Here is a 27,283-nt window from a genome sequence, read left to right on the forward strand (position 1 = left end):
ATGAAATTGTGATAAAAGATTTTGGATATAATTGAAAGTGCCATAAGGACCATTCACTCTATATGACCTTTTATAAATTTGTTCTTAATATTACTCAAAAGAAAATTATAAATAAATTTTAATTCAGTTAATTCATGAAATTATTTAAAAATCTGATAAATTAAATATTTAAATCTTAATATTATTAAAAAATTTTACTTTTAAATTATGATTTTTTAAAATAAAATTACAAAAATGGACTTCAAGGACAGGAATATAGACTTGGGGTTCTCTCATTCTTGAGAGAAGGGCCTTAATCCTACATTAACTCAGAAACTAAAAGAAGGACAAAAGGCCCATGACTTAGGGTACAGAACTACAAATGAACAATTGCCAAATGGGTCACTGAGTCAGCCTTGACCTTGGTCTCTACTCTCTAGGAATAGCCTTTAGTTTCTAAAGCACCCAACAAACACCTTGGATCTTTCATCTTTGAGGTTGTGGCTAACCTTGGGTACAGGGCAGTACTTGACCCATCCTATTTTTATTTTGGGTTGGTTGATTGGCCATTACTTTTTTGAAAAATCATGATTTTAAGCCTGTAAAATTAAGAAGATGAATGCCAGGCATGGGCCTCAAGGAAAGCACTGGGTCTTAGGTTTTGGCCATAGATTTTCTCATTCTTGCCAATTAGCCTCAAGGGCCTCAACAGTACCCACTCACTTAGTCACAAAAAGAACAGCCACAGCACAGATGAAAGATTGCTTAACCAATGAGACATGAACAATGAGGGCTCCCGTCTGATGGCTGTACTCAGGGAAAATGGGCCATAAATCAACAGAAAATTTCCTACAGCCAAAATTTTCTGCACATGTAAATTAACCAAAAGCTAAACTTGCACTGATGAGTAGTGATTATGATATAAAGCCAGAAATATTGACCTTTGGTCAGTTAAATCAGTCAGAACACAAAAATCTACTCTAACAATAGGAAAAGCATCAAATTCTGAGCTATCCAAAGGCTATAACCTTTGCTCTAGAAAGTTACACACTTCTTTAAACAGGTTATTTTCACACCAAAAACTTGATAAAATCAGGTTCCACCTTGAGTGATTTACGGAAACAATGAAAGGAATCATACCAAAGTTAGGCTATTGCCTAATTAAAAAGAAGCAAACAATGAAAATCTATTATTCTTCTTCTAAGTTAAAGACCTCAAAAAAGTTCCAACCATCTAGGATTTTTACAGGTTCCATATGTACTATATAGATACGTAGTTAGTGCCCATGCCCTTTTATTTAATCCCTCATGGATGGAAGTACCATTTTGAAAACCTTGATGCAAGTGTCTGAGAGAATGTTTGTACAGCTTTACCTTTGTATTATTGTAGGCATCTTTAGTTGTAATATATATATATATATATATATAAATATATTACAACTAAAGATGCTTACAATAATATATATATTTTTATGTATAATATATATATATAGGAGGGATATACTTATGTTAATGTAACTGTTGCATTTTTTTTTAATCTTAGAATCAAAATTAATTTCATGACTCGTTTGCATACAATATTTTATGTTATGCTTCCTGAACAAAGTTGATGTGCCATCCAATTTATCTGATCAGGTGGCTGGAAAGATGTTAGAGCTTTCAAGTTTGAGTAGTCGTAGTATTCTCTTCTTGTAGCATAAAGGAACAAGGATAATCTTAATGTAAAATGGTGTCTTTTCTTGAGTGGTAAAGGTTAAAAGGTATGGAAGGATAACACATTCAAAATCAAACTCTAATTAACGGAAAATGTTTTTTTTTTTGGGCAGACCCCAACTTTTGGTAAGGTTAAGGCATAAGTGACTTATGATGAAAATTATTGAACATCCATGTTAGCTATATATTAGATAAATAATACTTTCCATTGCATTTTGATTTGTTCCCCATGTTGAAAATTTGTCCTTCAGCATACGATCATGTGTTGAATAATTCCTCCATCTCAAACTCTAGAAAACTCTGGTAAGAAATTCATAGGCATAGACCAAAAAATCTACCATATCAATGTGCAGTTTATCAATTATTAAAAGTGGCAAATGATGCAGCAAAAAAACCATTAATTTTAAGATAGCAGACAGTAGTGAAATTATTTGCATCAGCTAGTGCAGCTGGCCATAGCTACAACAACAAGCTTGATGCTATAGATTGTATACCCCCAAGAAGAATTCCCACATCGCATAGTCTTTTATAAATGCAAATATATGCCTAAATGGAACTCTAAATGGAGTATGGCCTCATGTTAACTTCAAGGTTAATATCTTGAGTTGACCAAACCTAATAAAATTGAATTCTTTGCAGCCAAACAAAGTGACAAAACCTAAATTTAACCTATAATATGAGGTAATCAAACACTAAAACATGCAAAGGAGCGTACGTGCGCAAATGTCCTCCACTTGTTTTGAATAGGATGAAGAATATTTTAAGCTAAAGATTAGTATATTTAGAGATCACAAAAATAATTAAACCCAGATTATCTGGGTGGAGTTGAAGAAATTTATGGTGATAGTGGGGGAGGGGGGACCATAGTTAAGTCTTTTTAGGGTTTGAGGTTTGTTTTTGTTGGAGAACCTGCAAATCTGTTGACATATATAGCAAGATTCTATATAGAAAAAGCCATCTCTGTCACTTTCACTTCAACTTAATTTGCTTGGTCAGTATAGCTCAAATAGCTTAAACTTTTGGAACTTTAGTTGCACAATCCAGATTGATATATTGAAGAACAATAGTTCAAATTTAAATAGTCTATAAATTTTCCACCCAAATTCTCAGGTTAAACAGTATTAGGCACTTGTCAAACTTAAACTCTCTCAAAATTAGGATATATAGATTATAAGTATATGCTGATAAGCGTACATATCCATTGATGTCTAAAAACAATAAAGTTTGGAAAATTTAACATCAAAATTGAGACATTTAAGATTACAAAAGTGACTCGTGTTTTGAAATCTCGATTAGCTATTTGAAAATAATCTAATGGATGTAATAAATATGATTATTTATGAAATTCGTATGTCATCAAATGATATTTTGTATCTCATTATATTTATACACACACATATGCATATACACAGAGTTCGATACATTTATATAATATAAGAAAGCTTGTGGATTAGAAAGAAGCTACGTGTCTAAGCTTGAAAACATCGAGTTCATCATCTAATCAGTTCCAAAAATGGCTGATGAACAGGATCGGTTGCTGCCAATTGCCAACGTGGGGCGGATTATGAAACAAATACTGCCACCAGGTGCCAAGATTTCAAAAGAGGCTAAACAAACAATGCAAGAATGTGCAACAGAGTTTGTAAGCTTTGTCACTGGCGAGGCATCTGACAAATGTCACAAAGAGAACCGCAAGACCCTGAACGGAGATGACATGTGTTGGGCTTTGACTGCTCTAGGGTTTGACAACTATGCTGACGCAATAGTAAGGTATTTACATAAATACAGGGAGGCTGAAAGAGAGAAAGCTATCCAAAACAAAGCAACCAGCCCTCAAGACAAAGATGAAGAATCGTCTGAGGATAAAAGTGGCCATCCACCTCAACAAACTGATGAAGCTCCAACTCCAGTACTAGAGTTTAGTGTCAAAAACGGAGACAAGTCTTGAACATATCTATATAGTGTTATTGTCTAGTCTTTGGTGCAGATTTGCCATAATAATTGAGCTATGGTGAATTGGTGAGCTATGGTAAATCAAAGATCAAGGACTGGCTGTAATCAATTGTAAAAGATTTCGATCTCTCTAGCTTTGATTGTGGGAAACTGAGTTGTTACCATACACTCAGGTGACTTTCTTTTGCTCACCAAATTTTTTTTTTCTCCTTTTTGCTCTTTCCTTCCTCCCCATTCTCTCTCTTGTTCCCCACATTTTACCGAAGAAGGAAACTTCTGTAGAGTTCGTTTTGAAATGAATGATATATATATATATATATATATCAGTATTTTCCTTGTCCATTAATATTTATCTAGCTAGAAATGATACTTCAGAGGAGTTTGATGGTATTTTTCTGAACTTAAGTTTGATGCAATTAAAGTTTGAGCTGAGTGCTTAAAGAAGACTGCTGAATACTATAAGTCATTAATGGATTAATTGTACATAAACATGTTACATGCTACAATATTAGATATATAGACAGATACTAAGAAAGATTTCTTTCAATTGCTTGGAATCTTATCTCTTTTTAGAGTTTCCCGAAGGAACAATTTTGGACCAAGTCAGACACATGACGATGAGAAGTTGAGAAGCAGGTTAACAACGTAATTAACATCTCTCTCTCTCTCTCTCTCTCTCTCTCTCTCTCTATATATATATATATATATATGTATGTATGATCTTATGTTCTTGTCACGAGTAGAACAATATTTATCGGATTATTTTTATTTCTTTCAAATTGTAGAACCCGTTCAACTCTACTAAGAATACTGACTTTCCTACTTCCGTTGTGTTTTGAATGGTGCATCACATGATTGATTTAGATTATGTGATCATGAGTATTGTCTAATTATCATTTCTGTAGCAGTTTCCACTCAGGTTTAGGGTTTCCTATTAAAGTACCATTTGAAAGATAACTGTTGATACTGATTTATATGATACCATTTTACACTTGTATTCAGCAGTATGGTTACTCATATACTTCACAAACCTATCCAAGGCTCTTCAAGTGGGAATATGGCTAAACATCAAGCATTGATCTTCACCAAAAGGCTCAACAATCAAACTCAAAACATATATAGTAGTATGATCAGTTCTTTAATTAGTTCAGGGTCAAATATATATTTCATTCTGTATCCTATATACCCTGTATACCCTTTCTTATCCCTTAGAAAGAGGGAACAAGAAAGAAAGGAAAACAAAGAAAAGGAAAAAAGAAAGAAATAAAAGATATCCAAAAGAAAAGCAAGAGAATGAAACCAGATAAACTTTTGAGCACAACCACGACTGCAGCTTCCAAAGTCCCCCTCTAGCGCTCTCTCATCACTCAAACACAGAAAAGAAAGGTGCAAGTCACAGTTCATGTTTGACATCATTTCCCTAGTACTTTCCCCTCTTAGTAAAACCAACCAGCCCTACCACTTATTCCTATTTCCTTTCGCTTCTAAACTTTTCAAAAAAAAAAAATTCAGTATAATAACCTGACTTGAAACACTGAAAGTACCCTTTCTGGATCTCTGTGTTAGCAGCACTCTTTTACCATGTTCCGCATAAATTTCCAGCAAAAGAATAGTCAAACTAGGCTAAACAATACTAGGTTAAGGGTTTCCTAAACCCTAGAAACGGGGACCACTGTAACTGTTGCTTCACATTACATGAGTAATCGTGAAAATGCAATTTAAATGTTCAGGCATGCTTGTTTTTTACTATATTTGCAATGGTTCAAGCTATCTTCCCATTAAAGATGATTGCTGGAACCCTAATCAACAAATTAAACAAGAATATTTGTAAAGAGTATGGCATCAAACCTAGGGCATCTATAAGCTCTTGGGGACCACTTCTCAACTATGGTATGTTTCCCTCTTTTTCCATCCAACAGAATAATGAGGTGACCAAAATTCCAACTCAAAATGTTTCCCCTTCAAAAGAGAAATTAAGAATAATACATAAATGAGGTATAAGTACAAGAGACAAAAGCTGATTAAACATCAAAGTTTTTACACCAACCATAACCATTGCAGCATTGTGTGTAATGGTTTCTTGATATAGTGACTTTGAAAGCCTCAAAATTTTGAGTCTAACTACACTAATGTACCAATCTGCAGTGGTATTCTTGACAGGATGATTTTGAAAACCTCAAAACTCTTGACCCAAATATGTCATCAATGAATCATTATGTGACGTTTTCTTGATAGAATGATAAATGTTGCCGCCACTGGCTCCGACCATGGAATAGCGGTATTGAGCTTCATAACCTGAACCTGCATCTCTTGTCAGCGAGCGCCGACCAGAACGTTGGCAATGGTGAACGTCATAAATTAAAGCACTCTGGCATTTGTAATTGTGTTTGCTGCGTCCATTTTCCAGGACAGAAGGCAAGAAGATCATAAATTGTCCACGTGAGGTTCAGCAACTAAGCATAATTAAGCAGGGGCAACACTCTTGCTAATTGCAATGTGCCTTAAGACACTTATCAAGAGATGCATGATCTTCTTAAAAGTTGAAATAATTTGTGATCAACTAGAAATGCTGATGGTCCAGAACAAAGTTGACGCATGTAATGATCTAAGGTTTGAGAATGTGCATGCATCGATATTGATTTAATCCATTCACAACATGGGCATTTCTAAGGTACTAGGAAACCAATTTCTTCATCTCAATATTTTGAAACTTTTTTGCTTTGAATTTTATAGATATAACTTTCATCTCCCCCCAAATATCTACTAGAGCATTTGAATCAACAAAAAACAATGTGTAACTTACAGTTAAAAACTAAGGACAAGCAGTTATTTACCTTGCTTCTATCTTGGTTAAGACAAAGAACAGTTTGAATCTTTTTTTTACCCTCTATGACATTCTTGTTGAATAATAACTAGTTGCTACCTTAACTAATAAGTAATGATTCCTGAAAGAAGTATTGCTTGGTAACTGAAAGACTATGAAGATAAAGGTCTTTTATATGACCAAATATTCTACCACCATTAAAAAAATTAGTTAATCTTGAAACTTACTCAAAATGATCGTCTAGGCAAATATACATCTAGATTTTGCAATTCTAAATCTTAATATATAAGAAGTATACAAGTAGTAATGATCACCCTTTTCTAAGTATACAAGTTGTATCACAATATCTCATTCATTGTGTTGAACAATGAATACTTCTTTTCTTTTTTCTGAAATATTAATGTTACATATTAGAATAGATTTTCTTTCTTATTTCCTATTAACTATAGTTTTATGCTTTGTTTTGATGTCAGATAAAAATTATGATTATCTGATTTTGTTTGGTGATAATTTAATCAATTTTCCTTATTTATAAGCAAATATGCATAAGCTAAGACCTATGAAGGCCATTAGGCCAACACAGTATCCAAACCCTGAGTGATGCTGGCCCACCGACCTAAACCATTGTACAAAAGAAAGGTGGCCCAACCAAAGCAAACTATTGAACCAGACAACCCAAAACTATTAACTGAAGATTGGGTCAAGCTGGGTGCTGGCTAAACTAAAAAGACAGGAGTCTGAGCTCACTTCTCTTTTAGAAACCCAGGATCATGTTGGCAAATATATTATTGACGATAGGTTAGTAGACCACCGGGCCACCATCTCATACTAATGATACTTGGGGCTAAGCGGCCTAAGTTCCATGTGACTCAGCTGAAAACAGGAAAATGTTCGTAACCAATTTTTTACTAATTCAATCCTACGCCTTTCTGCAACCCAATTCCTTTTAGGCTTCATAGAACACCCTTTGTTATGAAACTCCAGAGAAGGAAATCGAATTGAACTGAGAAGAGAAGGAAACTCCACAGAAGAGAACACATTACTTTGTTTTTTTGGTTTCATAAATCATGCATGAATCCATCCCTTCCACAACAATGTTCCTTACATTAAATGACTATTGGCATAGGGAGGCAGTTGAAAAACAAAACCATGTGTCAAGCATGTCATAAACATTTGCACTAACAATTTCTTCCAAGGCATACAGTTCCTTAAAGAACAATTTGGAATCACCAGAGTCATCTACTAATAACGGACACCTTATATATTTGACCTTTAAAATTCCAACTAGAAAGAAGAGCATGCAAAAATCATTCATGCAATTTTGAAAAGAATCAACAACTCTAATCGATAGAAGCTTCTACAAATCCCCAACCATCATCAATATCTGGTCCTACCCAATAACCCATTATAACCATATGAGTACAAGAACTTACATTCATACTACATGAAACAATTTCATCAAAATGCTTTGACAGGGTAGTCAGATAATGTTGACCACTGACAGAACATATGCCTTTATTTAAGCAGCAGGGGGCCAGAAAATAGGATGCTGCAAGTAGAAATTTGAAATATCAGGTTATGAAAGCACACACTAGCAAGGGAATGACTAAAACAAACAACCAACATATAACAAAATATGGTATGCTCAACATAAACAACAGTCAAAAATCGATTCACAATGTTAATCTTTGGGTTTTACCTATTTTTAATTTGTTCTTAACACAATTATTCTTGCAGCCAAAAAGGTAAAAGGTAAAGCCAGTGACACATTTTCTACTATGACTTCTAATAATGGCATTTAATCACTTGTAAACATTCTCATTTATTTTATGGATTTTGGTTTCATTTTCAACTTCCTATATTAATCTTTATATTCTTTAATCAATATTGTGAAATTTTCTTGGCAAAGCAGCTTGTAATAATGTGGTATGCATTTTGGGCTAATGATGATGTGACAGTGAGTGTAAATTAATGATTGTTGAAAACTGGACTTTAGTTTCTAGTCTGAAAAAATTTCTACCTCATTAATAGTTAATCACTGGTTGAAATTCCAGGATTCTATTCCAATATACAAGAACCTCAGCATTTGGAAATATTATAAGTTAAAGCCAAATCAAATGAGCTCAAGGCTTGAGCCTCAATTTCCATAAACAAGGCAAAGAATAAGCTAAAAGTACACACAAAAATTTAAGTGTTACCAAACAAAGATTTCTACTTCTATGAATTCTAATAGTAAGAAGTTCTCACCCCAGAGCATTCAAAGAAAGACCAAAGTCTCCAAATGTAGTTGCATTTCTACAGTGACTTAATTCTAGCCTAAACCCCATATCTAAATTGACAATTTTACATGAGAAAGATCATGCTTTCAAGGTTCCAGAAAAATGGGGGGTCTGCAAGATAAAATAATAAGTAGAAAAATAACCTGTTTTGGTGGTTCCCGGGCCTGGAAGCCTACCAAAAGCTGATTTCTTTGGATATCTACCCTGAATAAAAGTTTAAACAAAAATCAGACATTTGGCCAAGCAAAGCAATAAAATGTTTTCTTATAGAAAAGATTACTCTTTTGAAGTGAGAATTATTAAGCTGAACTTTGAGATTTTTACTTTTTACAACTTTTTTTTTTTGGGGAGAGAAAGGGGTTTGGGGTTTCGAGGAGGGAGTTACCTTAAGTGGGTTTTGAAGAGAACAGAGAGTAACTGAGAAGCTTAAGGAAACGAAGCACGCCACTGAAGCTACAGTTGAAAAATAATTAGAGAGGCTTCTTGGTTTAAAAACAGTGGAAGAGAAAAACAAATGATGTTCACAAGGGAGAAATTTTGAAACGACACCGTTGCTTTATATTCATGAATTATTGTTTTTTGCATCAAACATTTTTGTTTTTGGATGAGCACTGGAAATTTTGATTAGTGCCTAATTTTTAACTCGGGTTTTGGTTAGATGTCCATTACATCTTGAATTAAGAATTTAAAAAAGAAGAAAAAGATTGGACATCAAAATTTTACCACGGTTTTCTGATTTATCCTGAAAAGTTACAGCAAGAATGATCACAAACTGGCAATGTAAAAATTTTATTTTCTTCAATGTAATAAAGATTAACAAAGCATCTCGATGTTGTGTGGAGATTCTATGATGTCAAAATTTTTTCTTCAAGCCAGAATCCACTTTTAAGTGGCAAAAAACCTTGTTCCATCACAGGAAATCAGGGCCCAATGGTGTCACCAACCTCAACCTCAGATAAAAGGGTTTAGCTCTTTTACAAGAGTCTGGTTACCATACAGAATGAACTGATCTCTGCTGCAGGGACTCTGCCATAATAATCAAAGAAAAGGGGTTCTTGCAATAGCCCTTGTTTACGATGTGATAATGTTACTGCCTACCCTCGTACGAGAAAGTGGTACCAGGATAATCTGGACTCTAGACAAATCAAACTAATGACTTGATCAAACATGGTAACTTCAATGTGGAAGTGAAAACATAAGGTTTAACCAATGGTTGGTCTATTCTGAATTTCATCTGAACTCTTATGGGATTTGTGCCTTTTCTTCTCCCGCTTCTTACTGCTGTTACAAAACCAATGATCAGCATGTATCTACACAGAATGCAGGGTATTAAAACATATAATCTTGTATCATGTATCAGCACAGAACAACTTGTATGGAACATACTCATGATGCGAGCTTTCCTCTCAAAGTCGAGAACTCTATGCATTTCATTTGCACTGCATAAAGTAGCCGATGCCAACTGTAGCATAGCAATAGACGAGCTAAGACATGAGAATCATATTATAGGAAGATGAACAGATCAAACATCAGACTCATGATCCAAAATGTGACCAATTGCAAATTTGAAGATGCTTAGCTCTTAGCACATGAAAAGGGCAAGAAGTTCATAAGTATGGCAAGCTCACATTCATAGCATAGCACAAAAATCGGAGAGAGCTTTGTTACGCGGAAATGTTAACAAATTTATCATTCCATTCTAAAATTTTAACAAATTTAGGCTTTGTTACTGAGTATAGAAAAGCAACATTCAGTCAGTTTTATTATGGTAAACTCGATAAAAAAAAATCCACAAACATAGAAACCAATTTTTTGATGGAAGAACCAACTTAAGCTTCAAGAATAAGGCCTTTTTCCACAAGATATTGGACTATCAGTTGACACACACGATACCTAGAATACATTTTAGGAGGTAAGATATTGCTAGCATTAAGTTGTTTTTGAAAAACTAAAAAACGAAAGGTACAAATTTGGAAAAATAAAAACGAAAAAAAGGTAGAAAACAAAAATAAATAAAAAAAATTTTTGGACAAAAAAAATGAAGAATCGATTCAATTTGATTTTTTGGAAAGACTTTGATTTCAAGGACTTAAGCAAAGGGAAGACTAGTGAGAAAATCAGTGAAAACTGGAAAGTGAATCGGGGATGATTTCATTGCAAAATCTAAAACACAAAGGAAAGAAAATCAAAGAATCAGAATCAGAATCAGAGGTTGTATGAACTATTCTCCTATAAATATATGGTTTTGCTGTGTGCGGCAACTCTTATGTTCTGTCTATAATTAAAGCTAACAGTTACTCTTTAGTTTTTTGGTTCTGCAATATTGTCATGGAGATTATAGAGCTCTACAAGTCCAAGAAGGTCAATTATCAAGAACCAAAATTTTCTCTTTTTTTTTTTTTTAATAATCGAATGATTTGCTTTTCTCTATCTTTTATTATTCATGACTTGTGTGTGTCTCTTTGTTTGAAAATCAGGTAAAATTAGGTGATGGGAATACGACCGATGATATAATAAGTGAATTATGTGATGATATTCTTATCATGATATTGGATTTTCTCACACTCAAAGAAGCAGTCAGAACCAGTGTTCTTTCACGCAGATGGCAACAACTTTGGCAATTTTTTTCAGGTAGTTTCAGTTTTGAAGCTAGTTATAGCAGGGATTTGAACAAGGAGAAGCTGAAAACGGAAAGGAGTAGGTTTGTGGGAAGGATCAACAAAGTTCTAAACTCACATCAAGTTTCAACCATACTTGAGTTGAGAGTTTCTTTCGACTTAGGCAAGCATTCGAAAAGTTATGTGGATGAGTGGATTGGCATCGCATTGAAGAAGAAGGTTAAAAAGCTTGAACTGGCATTCAAACCATATTTCACAAGTTATCATAAGCTTCTTTATACGTGTTATCGCATCTCAAAAGAAAGCTTTTCATGCTTCACAACCTCTTCTGGTTCACCAGGAACTCTGTTCCTTACTTGTCTTTCTTTACAATATGTTGGGGTAAGTGATGAGATTGTGGAGTATATTCTTTCCAGTTGTCCCATGCTTGAGAGCTTGCATGTGAGAATGTCACCACTGCTTAGAGATCCTAAAGTTACAGGTTCATCATTGCGGTTGAAACACTTGAACATACAAAGCTGCGAATTTGTCCAAAGTATTGAGGTTTGTGCACCAAATCTTGCTTCATTTGAATATCATGGAAAGGAAATACCATTGCATGTAAGGTATGCGCCCAAACTCCATGAAGTATATTACTTTGATCCACTAAACTACAGCATTCCACATGCCTTTTCCCAGCTAGCAAATTATCTTCCTCAGTTAGTGAGTCTGACGCTAAACATGTCCTTTGATTGGGTAAAAATCGAATGAATCCTTTCCCTTCCATTCCCGGCCCTTTTTGTTTTCTTTTACTTGATAATTATTTTTAAAAAAAAAGACTAATAAGTTGTCTGGTCTGCAAATTTTCCGATCACAGCCGAGTCTCTTATTGCAAGCCCACGACTTTCCCAAGTTGACGAGTCTTCGGCACTTGAGCTGTATTGATTTTTTCTTTAGAGGAAAAGGCGTCCCATGTATAACACCTGTGATAGAGGCTGCCCCTTCGTTGCACAAATTCAAACTAGAGGTAAGTATTCTTATTCCATTGCATGTGAATGTAGTTTTTTTTTTTTTTTTTAATTGAGATTATCGAAATTTAAATCATAACTACTGAAAATTAAAGTTAAAATTCAATATGAATTCAGGTTATTTTGTTAATAATTACTATTCATTCATTTAGGTTAGTTTATATATACTTTTAACTTATCATGACTCTTTGTTGAAATTTTAACAGTATGATAATCTAAATAAGATTGAGAAATATAAATTGCGGGAGGTGATGAGGAGGGTGAGAGGGCATCCCAATCAGTACCTGAAGGAGGTGGAAGTAGTTGGATTCTACGGGAAGGAGGCAGATGCTGAAATTGTTACCTATTTACTTAAAAGTGCATTTATGCTTGAAAAGATTGTAATTGATACTCGTCCTATTAAGATTGGTCATCCCGAGGAGTTCGAGACTGTGCAAAAAATGGCCAAAAATGTGGCCCGTCAGCTCATGCAAAAACAAAATCGAGCTGGAGCTGAATTTGTTATACTCTAATTAATTAGCTTTTGCTAGAACTGTAGTCTAATTATTATATTAAATTTCTCCTACTGCATACTATATTTTTGGACTTCTTTTAATAAGTGATAATGCATTAAAAAAATCACAGTTACTTTGAATGACACTTTTGTTGTAATGGCATGCTTGCTTTGATGTCCTTTTTTATTTTTGACGGCCCAAATCGCAAGCACAGTGGGCACAAAACCCATTAACGATTAGATTTAGTCCCAATTTATAATCATGGAGTTTTTAAAATCTTTGCTTACAGTCACAAAATTTTACATATAAATTCAACGATTCAACACAAGAAGAAGCTGCTAAAGGGAGACCCATCTGTGAGAGAGCGAGAGAGCCCAGAAAACAAGATTTGTCTGGGTCATTCATTTATCTTGTACGACGAGTCTGGCATATTTGATAAAATAGTGCTATTCTATTTGTAACAATATCAAGTTAAATAGTACATAGTATTTGTCTTTTTTAAAAATAATAAAAAATTAATCATGCATCATCATCATCATTTATACTTTAAACATAGAAATTCATTTTATAAAATAATGAATCTTAAGAGTTGATTTTTTTTTTGGCAAAGACATGAGTTATGGTTGGAAAAAAAAAAAACAAAAGAGAGAAAACTAACAATGAATATTTGTTTTATGTTCGTAAAGATAGGGTGAGTAATCAATCGATTCGATTGGTTCAATTTAAAAAAATTAATAATTGATTTAATTGATTTTTATTTAACAAAATAATTAAATCGATCGAATATTATTAAATAACTGATCATAACCGAATCGATCAAAATCAGTTCGGTTTAATTAAATAATTAATTTTTTAATCATTTTTCTTTCTATTATTAATAATTATTTAACCATAAATTCAATTCAATAAAATTCAAACTCAAGTGTCATTCAAACTAAATAACTAAAGAATTTAATAATTTTAATAATATTTTATAAGAAATAAATAAATAAGTATATTTATTTCAATTTTTTTTTTACTTTTACTTATTAGAAAGTCGGTTACTTCGATCAGTTCGGTTATCTATTTTAAAAATTAAAAATCGATCAAATTAACCAATTTAATCGATTTAAAAAATTGATTATAACTAAAACTGAATAAATCGAACTGATTCAACCGAATTCACTCGATTTCGATCAATCTAATCAGTTCAAATCGACTTTTGCTCACCCCTATGTAGAAAAGAGTAAAAATTGATTAAAATTAAAAATATCAAATTTTTTGAGTATATCGAGTTGGTAAATTTGGGTTATATGAGTATTTCGGTTATACTTTCAGTTTAAATATTTAAAGCGATCGATTTTCAGGTTTAAAACTTGAAACTGAATGAACCAAAATAATCGATTTAATATAAGATAAATAATTAAATAAAATTTTATAATCACCCATTTTTTAGAATTTTCTTTTAGTTGCTAAACCCTAGCCACTCATTTACACTATCCACATTTGCTGAACCTAAAAATTTTTATAAGATAATTATTAAATGTATTTTTTTATCAGAAACACATTAAATAACCTCAATTCAATTTTTTGTAAAGAATCATTTAAGGCATTTTTGGTTTGAGATTTTTCAAAATGTTTTTGGCTAGAAACATCTAGAATAATCCTTTACAAAAAATTTAATGAAGTTATTTAAGATGTTTATGGCAAAAAACGTCTTTAATAATCTATTTCAATTTTTAAAACGCTTTGAATAATCTCTAATTTTTAGGATTTAGAGTTTAGGGTATAAGAAATTATTCAAGACGTTTTATGAGCAAAAATGCATTGAATAATCTCTTAGTAAAAAAATTAAAGGGAATTATTCAAAGCATTTTTTGTCAAAAACATATTAAATAATCCCTTATAAAAAATTTAATGGAGTTATTCAAAGCGTTTATGACAAAAACGCTTTCAATAATCCACTTTAATTTTTATAAGGTGATTATTCAAGGTGTTTATGGCAAAAACACCTTGAATAATCTTTAAACTTTAGATTTAGAGTTTAGGGTTTAAAGGATTATTCAAGGCATTTTATGGCCAAAAACATCATAAATAATCCAAAAAAAATGAGATGAGATTATTCAAGGCGCTTTTAGCTAAAAATATCTTGAATAATCCTCTAGTAAAAAAATAAAGGAGATTATTCAAGACATTTTTTGTCATAAATACCTTAAATAATCACATTTAACTTTTTATAAGAGATTATTCAAAGTATTTTCTGACAAAAAAATGTATTGAATAATCCTCTTTAATTAAAAATTAAATTATTTAATTTACTATTATATATGCCAAGAATATTATAGTAATTATTCATGATTCAATATGTATGGATTCTCCCTAACCAAATAAATAAATCTAAACATGAGATGTCCTAAAAATGGAAGAAAACCCTAGGTATCTCATTTTTCCAGAATTCACATTTTCTTCCGGAATCTATAATTTTACGAACCAAACGCCGTCTTAAGGTTTAATGTAGGAAACAAAAACTAGAAACAACTAACCCAAGAAAATTGACCGAAATCGATCATTTTAATTCAGTTCAATTTTTTTGATTTTTCCTATATACATCGATTAATTCGATTTTTATAATAGACTAAATCGATTAAGTCAATTATTCAGTTTTTACAACAAAATTAATCAAATTGACTATTTGCACAACCCTACATGCTTGTAACATAATAAAATAAGTCGATTGAAAAGTACATAAAAGGTTGATAAATTTTTGTTTCATTTTTACGTGCACTTGAATAAACTTAAATATGCTTAATTATAGTCTTCTATACTAAAGAGAGAGGATTGAAGGAGGCTTGCCCAAAACCAAAAAAACAGAGGCCAATGCATATTTCATGGAGAAAAAAAACATTATATTCCATATAGAAAACAAATTACTAAACATTCATATTAGATAAAAGAAAAAAAAATCAAATTTCATAAATAAAATAAAATATATAAAATTCTCCATATATAATAAAACTACTAAATTAGAGAAAATAAAATATATTCCATAGAGAAAAGACATCATATTCCATAAATAAAATAAAATATATAAAAGTCTCCATATAATAAAATTACTAAATTAGAGAAAATAAAATAGATAGTATTCTAAACCGAATTAACCTCATGAAGATTCGTCATAGTGGAAAAATGATCAACCAAATTTGTAGATAGCTCAGAGCCAAACTCGCCACTACAACGCCATTATATTTTGTGACATACTCGATATACGCCTCGTCGTTATATTTTGTAATATACTCGATATATACCTCAATGTCATCGAAGTTGTATATCAGTATAATTCTCGTTATTTTTTTGAGGAGGATTATAGACATTTTTACAGCATAGGTAGACAAGTTAGACCCCTGACTAGAATTGTTCAACAAAATACGAGCTAGCATGAACCACTTTAGAGCTAACAATAAAGGTCCAGGGCTGTGCGTGGGCATGGCAACGAGCCATTATGAAAAATACCAGAGAAAGAGACAAGACTAAAAAATGAGAAATTAAAATAAAGAAAGTGTGGCTTTAAGCATGAAAATTACGAGTGAGAAAAATTTTGAAAAATTGAAAAAGTTAATTTGAAATTATAGGTTTTTTGTTCGATTTAGATCAATTTTTTTATTCAGTTCGGATCAAATTCAGATATTAAATATATATATATATTAGGTTTGGATCAAATTTCAAATCTAGAGATGAAAAATAAAAAAAAAACTGAACCGAATCGAATTATATATTTTTCTTAATTTTTATATATTTTTAAATTTTTATAAAATAAAAATAACAATTACATATCAAAATCTACTTAAATATATTAAAAATTTAAATTAAAACAATATATAAAAATTAAAAATTAAAAATCAATAAATCAAATTAAATTATTATGATAAAATTTAATTAAATTTAATTCGAATCAAATAAAAATTTAATTCGAATTCAAATCAAAATTTAAAATTTTATAACATTATATAATATTTAAAAAATTGAATAAAATTCGAATTGAATCAAATCTTACCCGTATAATTTCATGTTTTCTTACATTTTTTCATTTATTAAAAAAAAAGCGATAACTTTTAAAATAATGAAAGCTAATTGTTCAAAAGCATTTTGATGTTATTAGATATTGACTAATAAATTAAAAAAAAAAAAAAAGGCTTGAATCACGCATAACGCATCAACGGTGACATTAGCGTTCCCACCTTTTCACGCTTTGATTACTCATGATGTGGCAACCAATTCATGCTCTTCATATTTGTCAAAAATGCATACCTTATTGAACAGGTCAGGTAGTGACCGAAACATTAGGAGGACAGTACCAGAATGAGAGGTAAATATTTTTTACATTGCCAAGTTATTATTTCAGCATATACAATAAGCTTTCTCCCAAAAAAGCTGTTGGGAGGCCCACTGCAAAATTGGTAATCTTTGCATGCAGAATGTGTAATGACAAGTTGTTCATCCCATTATTTCACAAGCAACTCAGCCAGATTGAAAATTTGCATATTATTGTTCCACGGTCACTAGTTTTTGAATCCAGAATGCAATTGCATGTCCATAGGAAATTCCAACCTATATATGACAACTACTTAGATTATTTTTGGTTTTGATGTTTTGTGTATGCTTGATTTTGAATTATTTTAGATTCAAATTGTTATAAATTTGAGTTATTTCGAATTTAAAATATTTTTATTGTTTTGAATTTATATTATTGTTTGATTCATTTTAGGTTCATTTCAACTTAATTATAATTTGAATTTTTGTGTTTTTTATTTTAAATGATCTCGAATTTGAATCATTATAAATTTAAATTATTTTAAATTTTGATTATTTTATATTAGTGTTGATTCAATTTTGAATAACTTTCGATTTAAATTACTTTAAATTCAAATTAAATTTGAGTTTTTGATATTTTTAATAAATATGAATTGAATTGGGCTTAATCTAAAACCGATCTTGATAATTTTTAAAATTTTGTTAGATTTTATCATATTTAATCAAATATCAACAATAAATAATTTTTCATAAAGAAAAAGCAAATTAGTGAAATAAAATTTTGTTTTTTATAATGAAATTTATTCATGTTTATTAAAGTGACGACCTAATTTTTTGCTTACAATGTAACAAAAAAATTTAAAGATAGATCATTATTAGTTATAAGAAAAACACCATTAAATGAGCTAAATACTAATCATTAAATCAGCCAATGCTTTTTCATAAGTGCAACTAAACTTAATAATTTGGTTTTTTAAGTCAAATTTGATAATATTCCAACTTTGTCTCCATTTGTGTTATAAAGAAAGTTAGAAACTAGGTTTAGTTTAGTCAATATTCAATCATTAATTTCATAATAATTTTTTTAAAAAATTTGAATTTACCGTTAAATTCTTATTATGATATTTACATGGTTGAAGAGTATATTATGCTTATAAACACTTTCAAATTCACAACTTTTAAACGTTAATTCGAAAAACATGTCAATTAATTTAAAAATTAATAATTCGTGATAAAAACTGTTTTGTGCTCCATTTTTTTACTCCTTCAAAACTTTTATTTTTGAAATGGTACTCCTTCAAAATTTTAATTAATCTCAATTTGTATATATGTTTAATTTTTTGTCACGTTATTAAATAAAATTTTTTTTTATGCAAAATAAAATATTTTAATATGTTTGATGTACAAAATTATGAATCGCATAAGATAAAATAATATTATAAATAAATTATATTAAATAATAAAATTTTGTCATATATAAAGATTAGGAATGAATAATTTTTTTATTGGTTAAACCTATTCTTATTTAAAGTTTGTATGATTTAAATTGTTAATATAATTTTTAAAAATAGAACAAGACATGTAAATTAATTTTATAAATTAAAAATAATCATTTTTATTTAAAAAGGAATGAATTATTTTATGTAAAAAAAATTAATCTTTTTTATAATCATTTTTTTATATAAAAATTAAATATGATATAAAATTATTATCTTTCTATTTTATCAATTATTTTATACATCAATCATGACTTAAATCTATATTATTAGAGAAATTTAATCTTTTAAATCATAGAAATTTACATGACTAAATCCTAAAAAAATAAAAAATAAAAAGGAAGAAATAGTAATAGAAGTTCTTACACGTAAACTCATGTAAGTCCAAAAATTTCACCATCATAAATTTTTTTTTACTGCAATTAAAATTGTATTTATATAAAAAAAAAAACGTTTGTTACTTTATTTTTTTCACTTTATTCATCATCAGATTCTTCTCTGAGAGGCCACAAAATCGGTTGAAGATCCAACCAATGCCAACGTCTCTTTAATCTTTTGAAGTGAGAATTATTAAGCTGAACTTTGAGACTTTTACCTTTCACAACTTTTTTTTTTTTAAGGGAGAGAAAGGGGTTTGGGGTTTCGAGGAGGGAGTTATCTTAAGTGGGTTTTGAAGAGAACAGAGAGGAACTGAGAAGCTTAAGGAACCGAAGCACGCCATTGAAGCTTCAGTTGAAGAATCATTAGGGAGGCTTCTTGGTTTAAAAACACTGGAAGAGAAAAACAAATGATGTTCACAAGGAAGAAGTACACCGTTGCTTTATATTCATGAATTATTGTTTTTTGCTTCAAACATTTTTGTTTTTGGATAAGCACTGGAAATTTTGATTACTGCCTCCTAATTTTAACTCGGGTTTTGGTTAGATGTTCATTACATCCTGAATTAAGAAATTAAAAAACAAGAAAGAGATTGGACATCAAAATTTTACCACGGTTTTCTGATTTATCCTGAAAAGTTACAGCATGAATGATCACAAACTGGCAATGTAAAAATTTTCTTTTCTTTAATGTAATAAAGATTAACAAAGCATCTCGATGTTGTGTGGAGATTCTATGATGTCAAAATTTTTTCTTCAAGCCAGAATCCACTTTTAAGTGGCAAAAAACCTTGTTCCATCTCAGGAAATCAGGGCCCAATGGTGTCATCAACCTCAACCTCAGATAAAAGGGTTTAGCTCTTTTCCAAGAGTGTGGTTACCATACAGAATGAACTGATCTCTGCTACAGGGACTCTGCCATAATAATCAAAGAGAAACGGTTCTGGCAATAGCCCTTGTTCACGATGTGATAATGTTACTGCCTACCCTCGTACGAGATTGTGGTATCAGGATAATCTGGACGCTAGAGAAATCAAACTAATGACTTGATCAAACAAGGTAACTTCAATGTGCAAGTGTAAACATAATGTTTAAGCAATGGTTGGTCTATTCTGAATTTCATTTGAACTCTTATGGGATTTGTGACTTTTCTCCACCTGATTCTTACTGCTGTTACAAAACCAATGATCAGCATGAATCTACATAGAATGCAGGGTATTAAAACAAATAATCTTGTATCATGTATCAGCACAGAACAAATTGTATGGAACATACTCATCATGTTTCCGGTTGATGTGCTTCATAGCCAAGCACATAGCCAAGCACATAGCCAAGCACCTTTTCAGACAGTGACTAGTGGTTTAAGGTATGGTAATTCCTTTTGCCAAAAGATGTTATAAGAGCAATATCTCACATATGAACAACAAAGAAATTGCCTTTTCCAAGATAAACTTATTGTAAGAGGCCAAAATTTTGCTTCGAATTTGGAGTTTTGAATGTGGATGACATTTGCTTTATCAAGTTTGTGGAATAATCTGAGAAAATATTGAAATAAACTATGGTTGACATCTGAATTGGAAGAGGCAAAGCAAGGCAGTTGGTGTACATGTTTTGCTTCTTACATCTTATACATATAAATTTTTTAATGTCAAGTTGCCAAATGCCAAGCAGTTTAAAAGAAAAAAATAGTTCCTCGATGCAATTTTTGTTAACCTTGGTAGATCTGAGAATGGACTTACTTATCTTTTCACGAATAATAGGATAGCAAAAGTTAACGTGGTATTTAAAAACATAGCATAAACTGAAAAGCAAAGACTGAGAAACAAACCCTAGACTCTGAAAAACACCCATAGGGAACCAGCTGATAAGAACATAAAACAAAAGCCATAGAAGCCGAAGTTACAACAACTCATCAGGTTGAAAATTTATTCCTTATTCCTCTGCTCTGTTGTTTGTCAAGTCTGGTTGGCAGACTGATCCTCCCTCTATAACCATGGTTTTGCATGTGCGTATGGACAGCTGCCAGTTCATTGATGTTGCAAACAAGCTGTATGGTGCTAAACCAAGCTACGTTTCTTGCAGCAACTTGCGTCTTTCGTTGAGCATCCCGTGTTGTAGCGTCAGCTAATCTTGACGCCTCACTAGCCTGAATGATGGCTCGCAAATTCAGTGTGGATGCTGGCTGTGGTGGTGGTCGTGCTGGTTGTAGGTTCTGGTTTTCCATGGAGGATGGCAGAGTAGCAAATTAAGGGAATGACTTATAAGAGCAAAACAATAGCAAATGAAGTTAGTTTGATGATTCTTCTGGCTAGAGAGGAGGAGCTATTTATAGAGGAAGTCTGTCCTGAGATATTTATAAAATGGGAGGAATATTGAACCGATAAAAACCGGTTTTTATTCAATTAAACCGGAATCTTTATGGTGACTTTCCATAATAAATTTATAGATGGCTCATTTTCACTATTATAGTAAGTGACATCAAACATGATGGATGACATGAACCTTGTTAAAGACTTAAAAATATATGCATATCAAGATGCCTTGATATGCATGAACTGGTAATTTTATTTTTAAATTCTTGCCGATCTTTAACCTATGTGTCCAACTGCCCATAGTAAAATCTTAAGAAGAGACACGGGAATCGAAGTTAAGGTGACTGGTACTGCAAGCAGCGAGTGATGAATTGAGAGGAACTGCAAGAAAACAAAACCAGGATGGTGAAACATGAATTCTCCAATAAATCGCAGGCGGCAGATTTCATTAGTAACAAATTGAAAATGAACACTAAAATCAGATTGTTTCCGTGCTTAAAAAATCTGATAGCATGCCAATATTGTTGTTGAGAGCTGCTCCATATAATCTAAACTCTCCAGGGAAAGAGATTTGATAGTGCATATTAAAGTGCTAATGTGCAGTGCACACTATACACAGATTTCATTTGTTGTTTCATAAATCGTTGAAGTTTCAACTTTCCATTTTATGAAATCTTTACTTCATAATTGTTGAGCTTTAGAAAAAAATAATATGGAAATTTTGAGTTGGAAACCTTGCCCTGATCCTGAAATAATGGGATGACTAACAACTTGTCATTGCGCATTACTTTCTTACTTTTCCCTCAGTTTAAAGATTCTGAATGAAAAGAACTTTAATTTTAGTGACACACATCAAATGAAATTTGAGTTTTCGATTAGGCTTAATTTTCTGTTTATTATTGGATTAATCAGTAAATTGGCAAGTCCATTAATTAAAAATGATAAAATTAGACTAAAATTAGTTGGATCGTATAATTATTTTTAAAAGATAAAATTTAATAAATTTAAATTTATATTTATATGCAGCTTATTCTTTTATTTTTCCTCCATTTGACTCATTTTCTATTTGGAAGTAAAAAAAATATACACCAATCCCCAATCTTAGTCTCTACTTGATAATAAAGATGAAAAAAGATGGTGAAAATTTTGTTAGTTTAAAAGTTAAAATTTATAATAATTTTCTTTTTTTTTAATCTAATTATTATATTAACAAAATTTTTCATCCTCAATTCTTTTCATCTTTCTAATCAAACAAAGTATTAATTTTTCACTAATAAATCCTAAATCTGTCCTAATACATTAATTAAAAAATTTTATATTTATATGTAAAAAAATTATTTCATATATCCTTCAGTAAAATTTTTGAACTCCAAGAATAAAATTAACAATCTATACATACTCTTTAAAATATATTAAAAAATAATAAAAATTAAAATACGTGACGATTTTTAATTAATTTATAAAATTAAAAAATTTTCAAATATATAAAAATTAACTCTTATAAATATGCTTCTATTTAGTTTTAGAATTAGTAGTGTCAAAAATTTCCTTTTATATTGGCGATCATTCTCGATATTAATTTGTATTCACCAAAGAAAGTGAATTAATGTTCAAATATACATTGTTAAAATTCTATTTTGGTGATATTTTTCTTGGAAAACTATTACAATATAATTTGATGCGTCAAAAATGTGAAATGTAATAATAAAATTTTGACAAAAAAAAAAAGAAATATAATAGGAAAATATGTTTCTTAATTTTCATTTTTTATTAGTAAATGCAAGTTCAAGTAATTTGAATTTTTTTATTTTTTATTATTATTTTTCTTAGCATTTTTGCTATATTTAAGTATATATTTTTAAATTAATTTTTGACTCATGATACATAAGTTAATTTTATTTATTTAATTATGTGATATGTGCTTTAGTATCAATAAATATTTATATAAAATGAGTTCTCTTCTCATTTATTAATATAATATTGCAATTTTTTTTATTACCTACTGTTTAAGGCCTGCAACTAACAAATTTATCTTTTAAAATAACAATAGACTAACATTTGGTCAAATCATAGCCATTTATCTTCTATTTGTAACATTTGTAATTTATCTTGTATTTATAGCATTTGTTCAAATCATAGCCCTTTATTTTTATCTTACTTTCCTATATAAATTGGTATGTATGTAAACTTACAATTTTATTTTTTTAGAGAATCTTAAACTAACATTTGCACATTATACTTGATGATTGATTTGATCCCTATATGAATACTTAAGGGCAAAGAATGAGAATAAAACATTATGTCTTTTTGTAACTTTACTAATAACCAAAATTATTTAATCTAGTTATGAAAATCTTTTTATCACTCATTTAAAAACAGAACTTTTATGAATATGCATTAAATAACACTTTTAGATTTGTGAAATATGAGAGCAACCATTATAAACAAACAAACAAAACTAAATTCATTATAAACAATAATACTCAATATAATAACAGTATTCAGCCATGATTTCATATAGAAAACGTTTAAACATCAAAAACAGTTATAAGTCTATATAATAAAATTATTCAACCATGATTCCATGGAAAAAATAAAATAGAAGTCTAAACCAATCAATCTCAACGCCTTATGAATCACGACCAAGCATAAAGTGCCTTAGACCTAAGAAGGAGAGAGCTGGGGCTGTGTGTGGGTGACGGGCCAGAGAAAAAAAAAACTAAAAAATGAGAAATTGAAACAGACAAGTGTGAATATTGTGACTGTATGAGAGGTAAAAAGCTAAAATATACTCGCAAGGAGATAGGTTGATTGCTTGGTGTCCTTTTTTTATGTTAAGTTATATATATTTTTTTTATTTTGGATACCTTTTGCATGATTTTAAATGAAAAAGAATTGACTGTTAGATTTTAACCATATTATTATAGTAATTCCACCTATAAAAATTTTTATTATCTACATTAACGTTTTTTAGTATTGAAGAAATTGGGTTGATAAGAATAGTTTATTTGATAAAGTTGTTGATGCTTTATTTGAAAAGATGTTAAAATCAGCTATTTGTTTACTTATTTAATAAGTTTTTGGATGAAAATATGATGCATTTGAATAATTACATTGTTTGTTGTGAAGGTAACAACATTTAGATTAATTCAAATTAGTTACTTTGCTATGTTTTTTAGATTTGTAAAATTTTGACAATAATTAGACTTCAGAATTAAATGTGGTTGAATTGGTGTTTTTCTCTTTTGTTGATGAAAGGATTCTATGTGAGAGAAGGCCTTAGTAGTAATTATTGATACTTTCAATAGCAACTTGTTGCATGATCAGTTTATGAAGAAGAAGTAAATGCCTGCTATTTTAAATCTTTCTATCTTGGTCTTAACTTATGTTGATTGCAAGAATTGTCGAATGAATTAAGAGCATAGTTATAGGTGTATCTAAAAATATTTTTTATGATTCATAATATATGGTTGAATACTTGAATTTGTGTGCTTCTAGTGATCATATTGTTATTTTGGGTTATTCTCTAAAGTTGCTACATTGCTCCATCTGTCTCTGAATTGTATCAAGAATGGGTCTGGTAAAGAAATATCCTTGGCATCTTGTAATATTGGTTAGTCTTAAATGCTTAATATTGATAACTTCAGAAAACGCTCATGCACACTTGCATAGAAAACATAAGACTTCAGTAGTCAAGTTGATAATTTCTCTTGGTAAATTTGTTGGCGTTAACTGTTGATCTAAAAGATAATGCATGAGAAATATTAGAAAAATCAATTGCTCCTCTTTTGCAAGCTTTTAAATCTGGTTTTGAATCTTCTAAGATAACTTTGGTATGAAAAAATTGAATAAGGATTATAGTTTATTCTTCTTCTAATATTAGTTGGCATTAAGATGCACAACTAATTTTTTTTTTACATGATCTGGTATGTCATTGTAGTTGCTGGACTATTTGGCTGTCATCACTTTTATTGGAGGAATGATCTAGAGGAAGTAGAAAAATCAATGCAATATATGTGGCAGTTGGTTTATCCTAAACTTGCTTCTAATGTAAATATACATGTCTAATTTTCCTTCATTAAATAGCATTTGATAGATGGATTTGAGGTTCTATATAAGTTATTACTTGCAAGTTATTAATTAAAAAACATGATGTATTGATGCATAGTTGTTTTGTTTTATTTGAGGAATAATTAGTTCTGTTTGACTTGTAGGTTATTACTGTTAAACCTTCTGCAACAGAAATAAGAGCAGTTATTCTTACCTCATCATTTCTTTTGACTACCATGGATGGATGGAGACTTAGTCCCAAGCTTTGGTTAGAGTGAGTTAACTCTCAAAGTCATACTTTTTTTTTTTTTTAATATGATAATTTATTGTCTTTACAATTCCTTCATCCATAAGATTTTTAGTCAAATTAATTGTCAGGATTTAAATTTTAGGAAAATTGATCAAATAACTTTTTATGATTTGAATTATATTCCTATAACATAGATAATACCTAACTATAAATTAAAAACACAAAGTTAAGCAATTTTAATGGGCAAAGAGATTGTTTGGTCTTTGGAAGTTATGTAGGTATATTACATATTTAATTTTTATGCTATAGGTAGAGACCAACATATTATTATAGCAACTTTATTTATAAAAATTAAATATTATAAAAAAATTACAATTCCATACTAAAACAAAAGAGGGAAAACTAATGAGGAATATTTGTGTCATGTTGAAGGTGGCTCGTTCATACTGGGATTTTATATATACAAAAAGTGTGAGGACGAGAAAGGTAATAAACCATAAACAAAAAAAAAACAGAGGCCAATGCATATTGCATGGAGAAAAAAAATCATATTCCATAGAGAAAACAAATTACTTGACCATCATATTTAATAGAGAAAAAAACATCATATCCCATATAAAAAATAAAATATATAAAAGTCTCCATATATAATCAAATTACTTAACCATAGAAAATAAAATATATTCCATGGAGAAAAAAATGAAAACAATATTATAGAAGCTTCCATTTATACCAAAACTACTAAATCAAAAAAAATAAAATAGATAGTATACTAGACCAAATTAATCTCGAGCAGATCCGTCATAGTGGAAAGATGATCAACCAAATCTGTAGAAAACCCCGAAGCCAGACTCATCTCTGTAACGCCATTATATTTTGTGACATACTCGATGTATGCGTTTATGTCATCAAAGTTGTATATCAATATAATCCCCTTGTTTTGCTCAAGAGGATTATAGACTTTTTTACTGCATAGGTAGACAAGTTAGACTCCTGGTTAGCATCATTCAACGAAATAAGGGCGGGCAACCATGAAACGCTTTAAAGCTAACGATGAGGGGGTCGAGGCTGTGCGTAGACGTGGCCGACATGACATTGTAAAAAAAGCAAGAGAAAAACACAGGACTGTGAAAAAAACTAAAGAAATAGACAAGAATAACAAATGAAAATTAAAACAAAGAAACGCTGAATAGTGTGTCAGAGGAAAAATCTAAAATATATAAACAGCTAGTGGGGGTGGTGCTTTGAGCTTGTAAATTAAGAGTGAAAAAAAATTTTATAATTTAAAAATTGATTTGAAATTGTAGATTTTTTGTTTGGTTCGGATTAATTTTTTTATTCGATTTAAATTAAATACGAATATTAAATATGTATGTGAGATTTGGATTATATTTTAAATTTAAAGATAAAAAATAAAAAAAAATTGAATCGAATTAAATTATATATTTTTTAAATTTTTATAAAAAATATAATTTAATTTTAAAATCTATTTAAATATATTAAAAATTTATATTAAAATAATATATAAAAATTAAAAATCAATAAATCAAATCGAATTAAATTGATAAAATTCGATTTAGTTCAATTTAAATCAAATAAAAATTTTGATTCGAATTCAAATTAAATTTTAAAATTTTAAAATATT

At 30.2% G+C, this 27,283-nt stretch overlaps 1 protein-coding gene and 1 pseudogene across 1 annotated transcript; both read left to right on the plus strand.

Moving 5' to 3' along the window:
- The first annotated feature begins 3,180 nt into the window (after positions 1 to 3,180).
- On the plus strand, positions 3,181 to 4,110 carry LOC111295623 (nuclear transcription factor Y subunit B-4 pseudogene; annotated as a pseudogene).
- Positions 4,111 to 10,825: 6,715 nt separating this feature from the next.
- On the plus strand, positions 10,826 to 12,332 carry LOC111293782 (putative FBD-associated F-box protein At5g53640). The gene has a single exon (XM_089742856.1). It carries the CDS (start codon positions 11,291 to 11,293, stop codon positions 12,113 to 12,115), a length of 825 nt encoding a protein of 274 aa, XP_089598982.1. The 5' UTR covers positions 10,826 to 11,290; the 3' UTR covers positions 12,116 to 12,332.
- Positions 12,333 to 27,283: the final 14,951 nt, after the last annotated feature.

This window comes from Durio zibethinus, chromosome 14 (assembly GCF_047325235.1).
Source record: "Durio zibethinus cultivar Kanyao isolate XHJ-2024 chromosome 14, ASM4732523v1, whole genome shotgun sequence".
NCBI classification, from domain to species: Eukaryota; Viridiplantae; Streptophyta; class Magnoliopsida; order Malvales; family Malvaceae; genus Durio; species Durio zibethinus.

Coding starts and splice junctions, on each gene's coding strand:
- LOC111293782 (XM_089742856.1), top strand. CDS start 11,291: ATGATATTGGATTTTCTCACACTCAAAGAAGCAGTCAGAACCAGTGTT.